Source organism: Electrona antarctica, assembly GCF_951216825.1.
Source record: "Electrona antarctica genome assembly, chromosome: 1".
Lineage (NCBI taxonomy): Eukaryota > Metazoa > Chordata > Actinopteri > Myctophiformes > Myctophidae > Electrona > Electrona antarctica.
The window spans coordinates 47825715-47844023 of NC_136806.1; the positions used below are offsets into that span (position 1 = coordinate 47825715).

General features: G+C 44.3%; 1 protein-coding gene across 2 annotated transcripts in view; it reads right to left on the reverse strand.

Annotated features, from left to right (window-relative positions):
- unc5a (unc-5 netrin receptor A) overlaps nt 1-18309 on the reverse strand; it is a 299074-nt gene that overhangs the window by 69526 nt on the left and 211239 nt on the right. For both annotated transcript variants that reach the window (XM_079501568.1, XM_079501567.1), the window contains one exon: nt 10635-10799. In XM_079501568.1, coding sequence (XP_079357694.1) covers nt 10635-10799 — 165 coding nt within the window. The remainder of the gene's footprint in view (nt 1-10634; nt 10800-18309) is intronic.

Genomic DNA, 18309 nt, shown 5'->3' on the forward strand with positions numbered 1-18309 from the left:
TGTCCGTGTGTCCGTGTGTCCGTCCGTCTGTGAACAGCTAATCTCCGGCATCGTTAACCCGGTCGATGCCAAATTTCGCACACACACTCCCTGGATGCCAACAATGAACCTCTGCCCCAATTTCCAGAACGGCCTGTTATAGCGCCACCAGGAGGCCGCTTTGTGCAAAACAAGTTTTTGGACAGTACACCTACAGATTTTGTCCAAACATCACGCAAATTGGTACACAGTCTCTCTAGAGCCATTCAACGAAACGGGTCTTTCAGATTTCTCAGACTCCATCCTGATTGGCTAAGATTGTCTTCCAAAGTTCGCAGGAGTGCTCAGTTTCAAACAAAATGCTGCAAATCATGAACACATCGTGTGATTTCCGTGAAATTGTGCACGCACATTCCCACTAGGCCGAGGAAGAAATGCCATGTGAACATTTTCAACTCAGCCTCATGGTGGCGCTATAACTGGCCGAAAAGTGTTTTTACCTCCATAATATAACTTTGTATGCCAACTCCCTAGAGGCCAAGGAAAAACCTTTGCCTGGAATTTTTCACATCTGCTCTTTATAGCGCCACCAGGAGGCCGACATATGTAAAACACATTTTCTTATATTACTCCTTCAGATGTTATCCAAATTTCACACAAATCGGTACACATGCTCTCCATAGTCATGTGATCAAGATGGGTTTGTTTGATTTCTCATAATCCACCTTCATTGCCTACGATTGGCTTCTAAACTTTTCAGGAGTAGCCCGCATTGTACCCGTTTTGTACAAATCGCCACAACTACTCAACGCAGCGTCGGATTGCGGTGAAACTGTGCATGCATATTCCCACTGGGCTGAGGAAGAAATGCCAATTTTCAAATCAGCCTCATGGTGGCGCTACAACAGGCAAAGCCGTGTCTCACACACACACACACACACACACACACACACACACACACACACACACACACACACACACACACACACACACACACACACACACACACACACACACACACACACACACACACACACACACACACACACACACACACACACACACACACACTCCTGGTGGAGACCTGTGCCCAGAAGGGCACTTTTTCTAGTTCTAATCATGTTCTTGTTTGTTTTTTTTGTTCTTGTTTTATATACTGCAATTATGTCTTCTGGATATTCTATATCTCTTGTACAATGTTTCATTTTGATTTATATAGGTAGAGGCCTCGTATAAGCCCCTTGGGCTTTTTTGCGTCAGCCTAGCACTTTACCCTTCTTATATTTATATGTTCACTGTGTTGTTTTTTATACTGTGCTGAATAAATAAATACAAATACAAATACAAATACAATATTTTAGTCTTTTTTTATGTATTGTATTTGTATTTAGTTCATAAAGTTAACATAACTATAACTAAATTTTACTTTTCAGGATTCCAATTAAAAAATAGCAACAAATTATTCAGGATTTCAATTCAAATATAGCAAAAATAGCTGATCTACAAGCTCAAAACGCGCCACACTGAGACACGCTTTGAGCTTGTAGATCGGCTATTGTTGCTACGACAGTAGAAGGAGAGTAGCGACACGCTTCTCTCGCAGATCTACAAGCTCATAGCCACCGAGTGGCGCGCTACGAGCTTGTAGGCACAAATCTTTGAATATATATTCTTTCAGAAGACACTTCAGAAAGCCGCCTACCAGTGACACATCTTTTCTACCACCACTGATATAACCTCCCTGGTCTCTGCTGACAAACACCAGCCTCCCACGGTGCATTATCAGCTGTTTGCATGTTGAATTAGTCCCCATTTGCAGAAAATATGAAAACCAGAGCGATGAGATTAACACTCTTGGGGTTTTTAAACGCAGTATGCAATCATATCTATAATAATCCCCCCCCAAATGGGATGCCATTGCAAATGGAGTTCATTACACAAATTAAGCCAAATAATGGTTGTGGTGTTGTTGTCCTAATGTGGTGTGGAGAACGCATAACGCATGCATGATTCCTGCTGACATTCTCTCAGTGCCCTCTAACGCTGGCAACGTGCCAGCTATATTCTTTAGTTTTTCCCCTGCAGAGTTTTTTGGCTTGCTTTATCTCGTAGGCATCAAACGCTTAAAAAATGATCTGTTTAAGTGTTCAATGGGTTCGTTCTGAGCAGAACTGATATTTGATACTTGATCATACTACTGCAGCGTCCCACAAAAGCATCAAAAGTAGCAGTCGTGTTTTGAGCTTGTAGATCTGCTACTTTTGCTATTCTTGATATTATCTGTCGGTGTTGTGCACCGGAAAACATAATATTTATAAACATAATATATATTTTTCAGGATGTTTTCGATGGCGTCCTAAAATGTTGATGTCCTCACACAAGTACAGTAAAAAACAATGTGTGCGTGCGTGCGTGCGTGCGTGCGTGTAAGTAAGTACGTACGTGCAAGTGCGTGTAAGTGCGTGCGTGCGTGTAAGTGCGTAAAGGTCCTGGCAGACTGGATGCGTTTTTTTATGAAATACGTCGGAAAAGCGCAGCTAAAAATCAGAAAATTGCAGCCGTGTGCAGACACAGTGTGACGGATGGACGACAGAACAGCTAAGGCTCAAACTGCAGTGATTATATTGCTGAATCCCGTTGGGAGAGAATGAGTGCTGTACGGCTGCTAATCGCCTGCAGACATGGATGAAGCATGTGGTTATTGCTGACGCCGCAGAAACCTTGTATCTCCATATTTCTTCTTTTTATAGTTTTTTTCCCCCCATGAAATGAATGCCCTATAGGCCTACTCCATTACACAAGAGAAACAAGGTGAAAATAGCCAAGCTTGATGGCTATTTTCACAATTTCTAAATGCTTTTAACCCATTAAGCCCTGGCTCAGGCCGATTCTACAAATGCCTTCTAAATCAGTAGTTCTCAAACGTTTTTGTGTCGTGGACCCCCTAATTAATATATATATTTGGCCACGGACCCCCATCTGAAAATGTTTTGTGGCAGTGACCTCCAGAATAGAAGACTTGTGTTAAAAAGGGGGCGGCAGTGGCTCTATAGGGTAGAGTGGCCGGTAGAGCAGCAGAATGGGAACCCACGATGTCCCCAGTTCGATCCCCCGGAGTGTCCTTGTGCAAGACTCTGAACCCCTAATTGCTCCTGAGGTGCAGGTCGGTGCCTTGCATGGTTTAAAAAATGTTGCCGTCGCACTGTGAGCTCGTAGATCTGCTCTTTTTTTAATAGCCAAGGCTAAAATCTAAAACGACGTGGATGCTTTCCCAGTGTTAAAGTAAACCATCAAAAATAAAATAAATAAAAATAGAGTTTTGGACATACAAGGTTTCCAGCTGACAGTGAGCATGACGAGCCAGAAGCCTGCTCTGCTTATTACATGACTTCACACGGCCATTGTCCTAGGAATGGAGACACATCTGCATCTGCACAGAACAGATTGGGACCGACCATTCTTCACTAGCCAGCACTCTGCCTGTGCACCGTCAGTGTTTACTTGGGAGTGTGAGTGTGTGTGTGTGTGTGTGTGTGGCGCGTGTGTGTGTGTGTGTGTGTGTGTGTGTGTGTGTGTGTGTGTGCGTGGTGCGTGCGTTCGTGCGTGCGTGCGCATGTGTGTGCATGTGTGACGACGGGTGGGAGAAATAATGTTTTACTTGTAACTTGTTATTGTAAATAACACTTGTTATTCACACACACACAAAACATCTTTGTGCAGTGAAACCAAACATGGCATCGGATCCACTACATGCAGTAGAAGCCTGTTTATATCCTCGTCCTACGTGACTAGAGGTCTCTCACCGCGCACGCACGCGCGCGCGCGCACGCACGCACGCACGCACGCACGCACGCACGCACGCACGCACGCGCACACACACACACACACACACACACACACACACACACACACACACACACACACACACACACACACACACACACACACACACACACACACACACACACACACACACACACACACACACACACACACACACACACACACACACACACACACACACACACACACACACACACACACACACCTATCCAACGGTATTAATCGTGTGTATGAATCATCATTTATTTTATTAACCCAGTGGCCCGTGACGAGTGCAGCCCCGCGTTTAACCCTGTGTTTGCGGAATTGCCTCACAGATCGGTGCTGTCTGCACACTGTTAATAACATTAATAACAAGCTCTCTGTGAGATGTGGTCCTGGCTGGGATACTTCATATAGTACATGTGAGATGATGTGGCCCTGGGTGGGATACTTCATATAATACATGTGAGATGATGTGGTCCTGGCTGGGATACTTCATATAGTACATGTGAGATGATGTGGCCCTGGGTGGGATACTTCATATAGTACATGTGAGATGATGTGGTCCTGGCTGGGATACTTCATATAATACATGTGAGATGATGTGGTCCTGGCTGGGATACTTCATATAATACATGTGAGATGATGTGGTCCTGGCTGGGATACTTCATATAGTACATGTGAGATGATGTGGTCCTGGCTGGGATACTTCATATAATACATGTGAGATGATGTGGTCCTGGCTGGGATACTTCATATAATACATGTGAGATGATGTGGTCCTGGCTGGGATACTTCATATAGTACATGTGAGATGATGTGGTCCTGGCTGGGATACTTCATATAATACATGTGAGATGATGTGGTCCTGGCTGGGATACTTCATATAATACATGTGAGATGATGTGGTCCTGGCTGGGATACTTCATATAATACATGTGAGATGATGTGGCCCTGGCTGGGATACTTCATATTGTACATGTCGGGTGGAAAACATGTCCAAACCCATTCCTTTCAACAGCGCAAGTCCCGTTCATGGCGACCTTTGCTGCGTGTCTCTCTCTCTCCCCCCCCCCCCCCCCCCCCCGCCCCCTTCCTGTCCGTCTTCACTTGAAACTATCAATAAAGGCAGAAAAGCCAAAACCAGTCTTTACAAAACCGTTCCTATGTATTATTATTATTTTAAAAATAAGTAGTGAAAATGGCCGATCTACAAGCTCGTGGATTGACTTTTTTCACTACTTTTGTATGAACGTGTGTGGAATCGTAAAATAATACACGACACGTGTTTATTTACACAATTATTCATTCACTATGGAGATACAAGGTTTCTCCCGACAGTAATGATATCCACATCGAGCATCATCACTTCATTGTCTCCACCAGGCCGAAGGCATGGGGAGAGAGTATGTTTTGCACTCCGTCCGTGTGTGTGTCCGTCCGTCCGTGTGTGTGTCCGTCCTTCCGTCCGTCCGTTACCAGCTAATCTCCGGCACCGTTAACCCGGTCGATGTCAAACTTTGCACACACACTCCCTGGATGCCAACGATGAACCTCTGCCCCGCATTTTCCAGAACGGCCTGTTATAGCGCCACCATGAGGCAGCTTTTAACATTGTTTACCTAAAACTGCACCGATCTGCGTGAAACGTTGCATGCACACTCCCTAGAGGCCAAGGACAAACCTTTGACCTGCATTTTCCACATCTGCCTTTTATAGCGCCACCAGGAGGCCGAATTTTGTAAAACACATTTTTGGATATTACTCCTCCAGATTCTGTCCAAAAATCTCAAAAATCGTTACACAGTATCTCTATGGTCATGTGCTCAAGTCGGATCTGTCCGATATTTCATATTCCATCCTAATTGGCTATAATTGGCTTTCACAGTTTGCAAGATTGCCCCGTTTTGAACAAAAGCCTCAAATCATGAACGCAGCATGCAATTTACGTCAAATCTTTCACACATTTTCTTACTAGGCTGAGGAATATATCCCACCCTTTTCACATTGGCCTGTTATAGCGCCACCAACAGGTTGATTTTTGCAAAACACATTTTTGGAACAAAACGCCTCAAATCATCCAATTGCCATCAAAGGCAAACATATTACTTATTTATATTACTCCTAAACATTTTGCCAAACATCTCACACAGTCCTATCCTCCTGGTGGAGACCTGTGCCCAGAAGGGCACTTTTTCTAGTTGATATTGTTCTTGTCAGACAGATCCTCGTATCTACATATTTCAACTTTTTCTGTTTGCATTTTAAATTACTCAAGTTTAAGTGTGTCTGTGTACTTTTAAAATAAACATTTAACCAATGAAAAGCATCAACAAGAACTTAAATCAAAACTACATTGGATCCATTTGGAACACATGGTTCTTTTTTTCACCCATTTCCTGAAAAGTAACGTTGTTTTGTTGGACATACCCCACAGCGACATTATTCAAATAGAGCTTAATCCCTTCTTTGATATCTGTGGGGAACAAAGCAACAAACAGAAGCGTTTCTTTCATGTCCATCTGGGCGCTGAGAGAACCTGCGGTGACTCTTTATACTGGGGCTGAAGGCTGGGAGGAGAGCGACGCCATTTATAATCCTGGCCATGTGGCTACCATCGGGGGGCCCGGCAGCCCAGTGCTTGAGAAAGGTTGAGAAGCACTGCTTTACGGGGTTAAAACGTGGTTGACGCATGTCTTGCGAGGGATCAATTTGCGTCGGAACGCAAATTGGTGGCACTGTTTGGAGCACCACTGGCCACAAACGCACGCACGCACACGCACACACGCGCACACGCACACGCACACACACACACACACACACACACACACTCACACACACACACACTCAGTCCCAAACACGCATAAAAGCTTTCTTGCGTACGCACCATGAGCCATAATACGTTCCATGTGTGAGTTTTCACAGCTAATCTGACCTGTATGCAGTGTGTGTGTGTGTACACAGTACTCTGTCTACACAGTGTAATGATTATTCTATACAGAATGCACACAGTACACTCTGGCTGGTTGTGTTTTTTTATCAGCACAAAGACGATGTTGTATTCTTAGCTCTATATTAACATGTCAGAGAGGAGTGACAACAGCACTGCAGGTGAGAAGACAATACAGCTTCCAGACACGCCTGAGACCTGGGATAATTCAAACATATCCTATGGCCGCATACAGTAATCTACTATGAGACCTGGGCTAATTCAAACATATCCTATGGCCGCATACAGTAATCTACTATGAGACCTGGGCTAATTCAAACATATCCTATGGCATACAGTAATCTACTATGAGACCTGGGCTAATTCAAACATATCCTATGGCATACAGTAATCTACTATGAGACCTGGGCTAATTCAAACAAATCCTATGGCATACAGTAATCTACTATGAGACCTGGGCTGATTCAACATATCCTATGGCATACAGTAATCTACTATGAGACCTGGGCTAATTCAAACAAATCCTGTATACAAGGCCACATATAGTCTACTATGAGGGGCGAGGAAGGGCTGAATAGAGGACTCTTTGATCAATACCACTCCCTTGTGAAGGCGGACACCATCCCGTATGAAAGTTACTAGTCGATAAGGTCGCAGGAGGATAAAAGATGAGACCGACTCCGCCGCGCTAGGAATCTATATATATATGTGCTTTTGGACACAAAAGCCCTCGGTCATTCTGCGTATCGACGCCCGCAAAACGCTGGAGCGAAGAAACAAAAAAATGTCAGCGACTATTTTAGAATCTGCCCAACAGAGCTGTTACATGAATAGAGCAATAGCACACAAAAACAAGTTCCAGTGACGGCCTGCTGTGACAAAGTACAGCAGTGGTGAAATGACATGCTAGCTGTGTAGTATGTTGTATTGGTTTGTACTTCATGACCCTGCTGGTGTATGCAGGCTATTGTATTGTTGGTACAGTAATAGCTCCTGTCTGTGTGTCTGCAGTGTTGGAAAAAGTACTCACATTTGATACTTAGGTAAAAGTATCAATACCGCAATGTATAAGTACTCCCTTACAAGTAAAAGATAAGAATCTTGTATATCGGCTATTTTCAAATGGCTGAAATGTGGCTGAAGTGTAAGTGTTTTGTAATAATAATCAAAATGTACAAAGTAAAGTACAATATATAAAGTACTGAAAATGTGAAATACTCAAGTAAAGTGCAAATACATCAAAATTGTACAAGTACAGTACTTAACTAATGTACTTAGTTACTTTCCACCAATGTGCGTCTGTCTGTCTGTGAACAAAATAACCTGAGAACAGAAGGGCGGAAACTTTCCATGAGACTTTGTGGGAACCACCGGTAAGCCGTATAAGGTAAAAGGTCAAGTCCACCATGAACGACATTAAGCATTTTTTTATCAAATAAACAAAAAAGAACATGCGTAGATCAGCCACGATCAATTCAATTGATTCATTAAATTAGTTTGATTTCAATTTCACAGCGCATTAATGCAATGCATTGTGAGCAGTTTTATTTGTATAGCACATTTCAACAACAAGGCAATTCAATGTGCTTCACGCAGAACAATAAGCAAAATAATCACAATTAGACAATCACAGATTTAGTGCAGAAGAGAAAGAAAAAACTGAAATGAAAGAAAAGTGTATCAATCAAATGCAGCAGCAAACAGAAATGGATTTAGCTGTGTTTTAAAAGAGTGGCAGCAGACTGGGAGTTTGTAGACTGGCTATTTTTGGCAAGGAGATGTGGTGCAGACAGAGAAAAAGTGGTACAGTTCTAACTCAAGTCCAGCCTTCTATTCTGTTATACAGCTGGATGGTACAGTATGTGGTCTTGCATAGAATTGTCAAGTTTGTTCATCTCAGAAACTAATTCTTCCAGATATAGGAATGACCCAGGCATGGTCACTGAAAATAGCAGCGCGCTCTGCACAGTTTTAGAGAATAGATGTGCAGGGCTGTTTCTAGGCAGAGGCGGTTGGTAACACCCCCTCCAAAAACGAAATAAAATAAGATAATAATACTAAAATAATTAATAAAATAGAAATTCTCTTGCACTGGCAGGTTTGCACGGTGGTTGAGTGCACTGCCAGTTAATTTGTACCAATAGAAAGATCAAAGCAATCAAAGTGCAATTCATGTGATGTGATTTATGTACATTTTTAAAATCATATGTTTTTGTCCGGCAGCCGACAGGCTTCTTTTGGAAATTTGGTATATAGTATTTTTTATTGGCCTAAAATATTGTCTATAATATAGACAATATGTATGTACATATATTACATATATTATATGTACATACATTCATAAATCCACTTTCTGACCTGTTAGTATTGGGCAATCTTTTTTATAGGGGTTTCTTGTTTCTTGTGACCCTACCATTAACAATCCTATGGGCAAAAATGTCAAATTTTCCTTTTGCTTTAAGTAGCATGTGACAAACTAGGGGTTTTTCATGATTCTGAATCCATTCCAAGCATTAGTTTTGCACAAAATACACTCGTTGGGCTAAAAGCAGCCATAGCCACTTGTCCAAATGTTCCCAAAATGTGCTGACCTCATCACATGTCTATGGATTCATGAATGTATGTATATAGACAATATTTTAGGCCAATAAAAAAAGACTATATACCAAATTTCCCACCTGTCCACCTCGACTGCCGGACTATTTGTCTGTGGTTGCTTTGAAAAGTTCAAAGCCATCAACCAGCAATTTAGAAAGAGGAAAGAGGGTAGACAGTACATGTACAGAGAAGGCTTCAGCTTTCATACCATCTAAAAAAAATCAATGGGATATTTTATAAATATATCAAACAATAACTTGGCGGCCCCAACGCATCGCTTCCCGCCACGTTGTGAGCTTGTAGATCGGCTATTTTCACTACTCCACTAGTCATTTAAGGAATTTCTTAGATGTGTTTTATTTATCGAAAAATGTTAAAAATCATTGAATTTGTTTTTAATTCAGGAACAAAAATTGCGGTTTTGAAATAATGTAGGAGAGGAAAAAAATCGTTTTGTAATAGTGTCCAAATATATTCCACAGTCGCGACGACAACAACAGCAGCGGGGAACTGGAAGGCATGGGCGCCGCCATTGCGCTCCAATAGACTTTCATTGCGCCGCCTCATTTTCCCAGAAGCCCTGTGACGGATTTTTTTCCGGTCACGTGATCCAAACGTGTGACATGTCCTACTATGTCAGAGGGAAAACCTGCAAGTCTGAAAAGTTATCAAAAAACGGCGAATTAACCGTTTCTGCACCATTGCCGTAGATCTAGGTCAATTGAAGCCTATTATTTAATACTACGCTTACCGCCATTGCCGTTGATCAATGGCAATTGTGCTTTTATAGCGCTTTCGATCGATCAAGCCATAATGCTACTTGCGTTAGCATTGGGTAGCTCCCTGTTGTTGTCATGACAATGGATCGCCCATCTTAGATCGACCTCGCCATAATAATCCATTCTATCTGTTTCTTTCAATCGCCTGTATCTCCTATTCCTTGTCCCAGATGGCATTTCTTTGACGGCACAGAGCCGACGATGTGGACCTCTCCAGTGCCCCGGTATAGACCCATCTTGTAAACAAGGCCTGTCCAGGACCTGTTCCACTTACTAGGTTATGTTCACTTCCGGTAGTCTGGAAATGTGGCTTTTCAAAATAAGAGCTCAACTGGGAAAAATGCTGGCGTGAATTAGCAAAAAAAAAATCAATAAATGCTAGCGGGCTAAGTGTTAAACAACGGAAACGTAACTCGTGAAACTTGTGAATTGGAGGGAAAAATTGTTCGCAACCCACAAATGGGTTCCGACCCTAGAGGGTTTCAGTGAAAATGTGTACTCACTCTGAGGACACTGTTCACTGGTACAGTTGAGTGACTGGAGGTCCAGGCCCTGGCAGTCTTTGCCCCCGGTGCCAGGCGTCGGCTGGGTGCACTCTCTGCTCCGCCACATGGAGCAGTCTGCTCCACACGCAGACCACTTACTCCACTCGCTCCACCCTCCATCTACTGGAAACGCATGCACACGCACATATACACACACGCGTGCACGCACACACACACACACACACACACACACACACACACACACACACACACACCCACACACGGGTAAGCACACAGACAAAAACTTTCTTCTTTAGGCAAAACACTGTTTCAGACTTTTTCATAGCAGATCTAATAAACCCACAACGGGTCGCTTCATGACGCATTGTGAGCTTGCAGATCGGCTATCTTTGCTACTGTTGTGACAACGTATTATGACAAAGTAATGCATTCATTGCGGGCGGAAGAAAAAACATAGAAAGTTGAGATATAGAGATACAAGGTTTCTGCCCGACAGCGACGACGCGCAAAGAGCTCCGTCTAAAAAGTCAGAAAACAAACAGTGAAACCCCATGCAGGTAGTGAATGATGCTGAAAGATGAACACAGCGGTGGGTTTCCATGACAGGGGAGAGGATCATCTACGTATAGCTCTTTACCCACAATGTGCAAATCCATCCTCTACCTCTACCAAACCCAATGCAAACCCTGCAGCACGGAAAGAACATGCAAATGCATTTGTACACAGTCACACACACACACACACACACACACACGCACGCACGCACCAGACGAGGGGAAAACCAAAGTGTGTTAAAATGAAGGTTTGTTTCTAGTTCTACCCTGTTTGTTTTCCTTGCAGCATGAAAATCAGGCGGGTCGTGTGCAGCTGAACGTGAACTCTGCTCTCTCTCTGTGTGTGTGTGTGTGTGTGTGCATTGCCTGGCAGGCCCAGCTGTTGACAAACTAATTCTGCACGGGGGAGAAACACTCAAGACCCCAGGGAAATTGGATCCCTGTTGTATCTCACACACACACACACACACACACACAAGTACTGCACACACACACACACACACACACACACACACACACACACACACACACACACACACACACACACACACACACACACACACACACACACACACACACACACACACACACACACACACACACACACACACACACACACACACACACACACACACAGCTACAGCTACTCTGCAAACACAATAATCATATATTTTCCTGGACATTGGAGTGGGCAGAATGTCTGCCCTGCCATGTTATGGTGTGGTTAACAAGGCGGGCTGTGCTGCAGCGCACGCCGTGGATCTGAATAGCAGCCTGCAGGTCAGGCGTGGGCCAGACAACCTGCTGGAAAGCACATTTACTCAAGTACTGGATACTCCAGTACAATTCTGACGGGATTTTACTTTGTCCATTTCTCGATACTTTATACTGCAGTACAATAGGATACATTTTATATTATACTTTATTCTATTCCACTGCATCTCAGAGGCAAATGTTGCACTTGTTTATTCCACTGCCCCACTCGCAAACGTTAGTTTAGATTTTTAGATTTTTAGATTAGTATTAGCATATTAGCATAACATTAACCACTTAACCACTGTTTACTGAGAATATTCAAAAATAGCTGATCTACAAGCTCACGTGTTGCAATATGTTGTGAGCTTATAGATCTGTTATTTTTTAACCCCAATTTGGAAGAATGTGCTCGCCATGCCAATACGTCTTTGAGCACAGGCCTTTTACTAGGAACAGAGTATTTCTACTTTCACTTTAGTAAAAAAAAAACCAAACAAACAAAACATTGCATCAAACCCCTGCAGCCCGTTCCCCCAGAACGTCTCCCATCACTGTGACAACTCTCCACCATCACAGCACAGCAAAGCCAATCAAACCCACGGGAATGGGGCTGGAAATGATGGCATTGAGGTTCAGCCCTGCTGGAAGATATAGCAGCCGCTTTACCCCCCACACACACACACACAGAGAGAGAGAGAGAGAGAGGGCCATTTTGGCGGGGCTGGGTGCGTGCGGGGTAATTTGGCGGTGGCAGGGGGCCCCGGGGTGCTGGTGTCCAGGAGTGATATTGAGAGTGACACTGTGCAGGGTCTGGGGAAGGTTAGCGCACGGCTAATGGGGGAAGAACTAGTAATGAGCTCTCATGGGAGAAAACGGCCATTCCTTCTCTCTCTCTCTCTCTCTCTCTCTCGCCCGAATGGAGCCGAAAGGGAGACCAGGAGAGAATCACCACAGAGCTGCCCTATGGACATGCAGGCACAGAAAAAAACGCACACGGCAACGCACGCACGCACACACGCACACACGCACGCACGCACACACGCACACATGCACACACACACACCAGCCCCCCCCCCCCCCCCCCCCCGCGCTGTGATAGCTCCACACCTGATGGGGTCCCATCGTGACCCATGGAGATTGGGAGCTCATTAATCGCGGCAGCCTATACGGTACGGGGGCCAATCCACACAGTATAGGGGCCACGGCCCAACTGACCCCCCCGGCGTGTCTGTGTGACCCCGCGGCCGCTCGCAGTCTTTGGTTAATAAAACATAAGTGAGAAGGCCAGGTGGGATTCCTTATTACCGCATAATGGCACACAGTAATGATGTTATTTGCTTTCGTAGCGCAGCCCTCGGACATGGAGGCTTTCTAATGGGGACATTACCCCTGCGACACTCAAGTGGGCAATGACTGTGTGTTGTGCGTTTGTGTGTGTGTGTGTGTGTGTGTGTGTGTGTGTGTGTGTGTGTGTGTGTGTGTGTGTGTGTTGTGTGTTTGTGTGCGTGTGTGCTTTCCTATCCAGTTCTGCATATTAATTCACCGATATCTGCATCGGCATGCTCTCAGCTGAGTGCTGGCGGTCGAAGTTTTTTTTGCAATTAAAGGAACGCCTATTCTTCTCAACCTCATCTTGGTGTAATCGGTCCTCACTAATGCTCGTTGTGAGATGGCACCAAACCCACTCTGCTGCTCACTAATGCTCATTGTGAGATGGCACCAAACCCACTCTGCTGCTCACTAATGCTCATTGTGAGATGGCACCAAACCCACTCTGCTGCTCACTAATGCTCATTGTGAGATGGCACCAAACTCACTCTGCTGTGTCTCAGAGGAGGGATGTGGACAGTTCAGAACACCTGCCCTGATTTGGTCATTTTTATTATGTATATTTTAATATTTATTAACGCAAGAACAATGGCTTCATATGTCAGCGTGCTAACTTTCCAGGGAGAGAAAGGATGTCGTTTCCATTAGCTTGGAATCCACATCAATGGTGTTCAGTGGAAAGCAGGTTTCTCAACTGTCCACAACCCACCAACTTAATTACAATAACAATTTAGGCATTTAGCAGATGCTCTTAGTCCAGAGGGACTTCACAATTAATACATCAAATGCATAGAAACAGTCATCTAAGATCATAAGTAAACTAAGAACCTAACACCTGTCTAACAATAGAATATCCTGCAGATTACCCACAACCCACCCCTGTGAAAAACGAAACACGAGGAAATGAATCTTCACATACACTTCCACCACAGAGCAAGACCATCCAAATGACAATTATGTTCAAACAGAGATGGTGGTGGGAGCAGGTTGCTGATGGAGGGCTTACAACACATGTGACATAGTAATCACACAATGCAGAAATACTCTATTAAAAGTACAAGTCCAGTATTCAAAATTGTACTCGAGTATAAAAGCACAAAAGTATTGACCATGGAAATATACCTACAGCACCAAAGTACTAAAAGCTTTCAACCCTTTGAAAATAGCCCAAGTATAACATATATAGGGCTTCATTTGTTTATGTATGTTTTGTTATAATAATCTGCAAAGTAACATGTAACTCGGAGTAGAAGCATAAAATATAGAAACATTGCATCACTCAATTAAGTAAAAGTACCTCAAAATTGTACTTGAGTACAGTACTTGAGTAAATGTAGTTAGTTACTTTCCAGCGCTACCCCCTCCCCCGTTGCCCTGTCCCCAGGCAGAGCTAAATCAAGACAAACTGTAGATGCATATTGTCTCTGGCGGGTGGAAACCTCATAAGTCCAAAACAAATCATTTTTCAGGATTCAAATGTAAAAAAAAAAGGAAAATGGCAAAAGTAACAGAACGGAACAAGCTCGAAATGCAGCGCATATCAGCTACTTTTGATGCGTTTGTGTGACGCAGTATGCGTTAAATTGACAATAAACATGGAGATAAGAGGTTTCTGCCTGACAGCAGCGATAAACAGCAGTTGATGGTCAATCTCCATGTGAACACCCCAAGGAGCCCTTTGCACCATTTCCATGACGGCGAGAAACAACGCGCTGAATGGAAGATCAAATGAACAGAATAAATTGAGTCAGCCCGTGAAATGGTCTTTTATTTATGTTCTTTCTTCACGGCTGAAATCCCCAAACCCCTCGCTCCTTTTGCACTATACAGCCTCATGTACATGCCGGCTGCTCTGTGGACCTAACGATGCGTTGCCACTCTTTTTGCACCTCAAGCTTACAGTCTCATGCACATACTGTAGTCCAGGCTGTACCTGCTGCTTATTAAATGTTTTAATGGAAAACTGCTGCCATTTGTCCCATGACATTTTGTACCAAGAGACTGCAAAATCATGGAAACGATTGATGTGGTTATTTGTTATAAGTTATTTGTTTCAACAAAATCTTTACACCAATCTACTCTTGCCTAGTGTACATACTTAAAATACATTTATATCTGTATAACTATTTCTAACAGCAAATTAACACGTATGTGTTTTTTAAGGCATTCTTTCCAAGTTGCAATGTGTAACATATCTCTGTTTACACATTGCTGTATTCCCTTCAACATACATTACTTACTTTTAATTTATGTTATGTTCTTGACACTTGCATATGTAAACATATGTTTTCTCATGCCAATAAAGTTCCTTTGAATAGAATTATTGCGCTATCCTACAGTATGTGCACACACACACACACACACACACACACACACACACACACACACACACACACACACACACACACACACACACACACACACACACACACACACACACACACACACACACACACACACACACACACACACACACACACACACACACACACACACACACACACACACACAGTTATTTATCTCGCTGTCCCCTCGCCCCGCTTGTCTTTCTTTCATGGAAAAAACAACTAAACGAATTTCCAGGAGGGGCGAGCTCTAAGTGCGACCGCGACGGTAGCCACGGCATTTGTCAAATTCGTCGACGGTAATGAGCTTTCGTCACGCGCACGGGAGGTTCGTCGCTCATTTGGCGACCGGTTGCAGCCCTTTATAAGTCGTCGCGACGAAAGAAGCCATCGTCGTGACTTTTAACTTAATAGGTCGCCGAAATAGTACTCCGCCGCGCCGAACTCTGTGCGTCATTGCGCACGGGAGGTTCGTTGAGGAGAACGGCCTCGGCCGCCTTCACCTTCTAATACTAACATAGAACCCCATTCTATCAGCTGCCTTGTTAGCCTAATGGTCTGTTACGCCGCCTTCCAATCCTTTTTTCATGGGTTCACGTGTTTGCGTCCCGCTGCTGACACTATTTATAAAAGTCCCACGGCCGTGGAACTTCACCTTCTAATAATAAAATAGAACCCCATTCTATCAGCTGCCTCGTTAGCCTAGTGGTCTGTTACGCCGCCTTGCAATCCTTTGGAATTTGGTCACATGTTCGCGCCCCGCTGCCAACACTGTTTTAACCGGCCCGGTTAAAACGATCTTTCCCGCGTCACAATCGGTGGAGAAACGGCTGAGTTATGGTCTTTGTACCCCTCACAAACCTTAATCCAAAAACTATTAAAAAAGACAGCGGTTGCAAAAAATGTTGGCAGCGGGGCGCAAACAGGTGACCAAATTCCAATAGTTTGGAAGTCCAGCAAGGGAGCTGACAGAATAGGTTTCTCTGCTAGTATTAGAAAGACTCTCCCCGGCATGTAAAACCACCAAAAGCCACCCTTTCCCCATTGCGCACAGTCCGCGGGTCGCGGCGAACGTCCCGCGAGTCGCGGCGAACGTCTCGCGACGCGACGATATTGATGACGTCGCGGAAGTTGTCGTCTGTCGAGGATGGAGCTCGCTGTCTCTCCGAATTTCACTGATTTACATCTGATTCCTTTTGTTGCGTAACAAAAACCTTCAATGACACCAAAAAATTGGACGTAACGAAAAAGCTAAAAGAAGGGAAAAGAAAGTGTTTCCACAGGCAGTGCTTTCCTTAATGGAACCCCAGAGACAGAGTGCACAGCCCAGTGGCCGCACAGCTGCTTTTCAATCACCCTGCACAGCGGCTTCTGGGTCGCACGCACGCACGCACGCACGCACGCACGCACGCACGCACGCACGCACGCACGCACGCACGCACGCACGCACACACGCACACACGCACACCGGTTTCTACTACTATACTTGTGAGGCCATTTTAGGACAGCATCGAAAATTTGCTGAAAAATAATCAATCTAAAAGCTCACAGCGACTCGTCTAGATCAGCAATGCTCCGGTGCGTGGCATTGCTGCACAATTAAGTATAACATAGGGAAAACTGTAACCCCGACCCCTAAACCTCAATCTATAAATGCCAAACCTTTAGCTGAAACTCAAATTCAATCTCAAAATGACGATTGCAGTATATAGTTTTAATGTATTTTTGCTTCAGGTTATGTTTAGCAAACCAAAGACAAAACAATATCTAGCCTAACAAAAGGCAATATAATGCTTCTGAACTTTGACTTTCAGTTATACATTATTGCACATAGCCTGAATGCAATACAAATATTAGGCCTGCTGCCATTCAGGGTGGGAAGTAAAATTGTCCTTTTGGATTTGGGGAGAAGTAGTTTCATGAGGGGCTACTGGGAAGTACTTGACATAAAGAAACAGAAAACGTTCAGTTGAGAGGGGCGGGGAGGAGCAGCTGTGCTCAAGTTCACGGTGCTTTGCCGATAGGATTGCTCCATCGGCAAATAAACATAATAATATGCCATTTATTTACCTCAATAAATGCTGTATCTCGCGATATGTACACCTCGCATGATGATACTTGATACGATGAAGGTACATTTTTGATAAATCTTGCAGCCTTAGTCCTCATTTCTCAAAATGGTCCTCAAAAAAGTACTCACAAGTGTAGTGGTGCAAACACACACACACACACACACACACACACACACACACACACACACACACACACACACACACACACACACACACACACACACACACACACACACACACACACACACACACACACACACACACACACACACACACACACACACACACACACACACACACACACACACACACACACACACACACACACACACACACACACACACACAGAGACAGACAGACAATAGCCCAGTGGCAGGCATCCCATTTGGACATGCTGTCACAGAGAGTAAAGTAAAGGGCGCCCAGGCGCTCTTTAGCGGCCGGCAGGGGGCCCGGTTGGGTTTGATGCTCTGTCGCTCACACGCACCGCGGTCGGCCACAGGTGCAGGCGGAGATTGTGTGACACCTGTGGCTGCCATGTCCTTCAGCAGGGACACAATTACCTCTGAGATCTGCAGGCTGGCCGGCCCCTTCACCTACCGCTGGCCAGTCAACC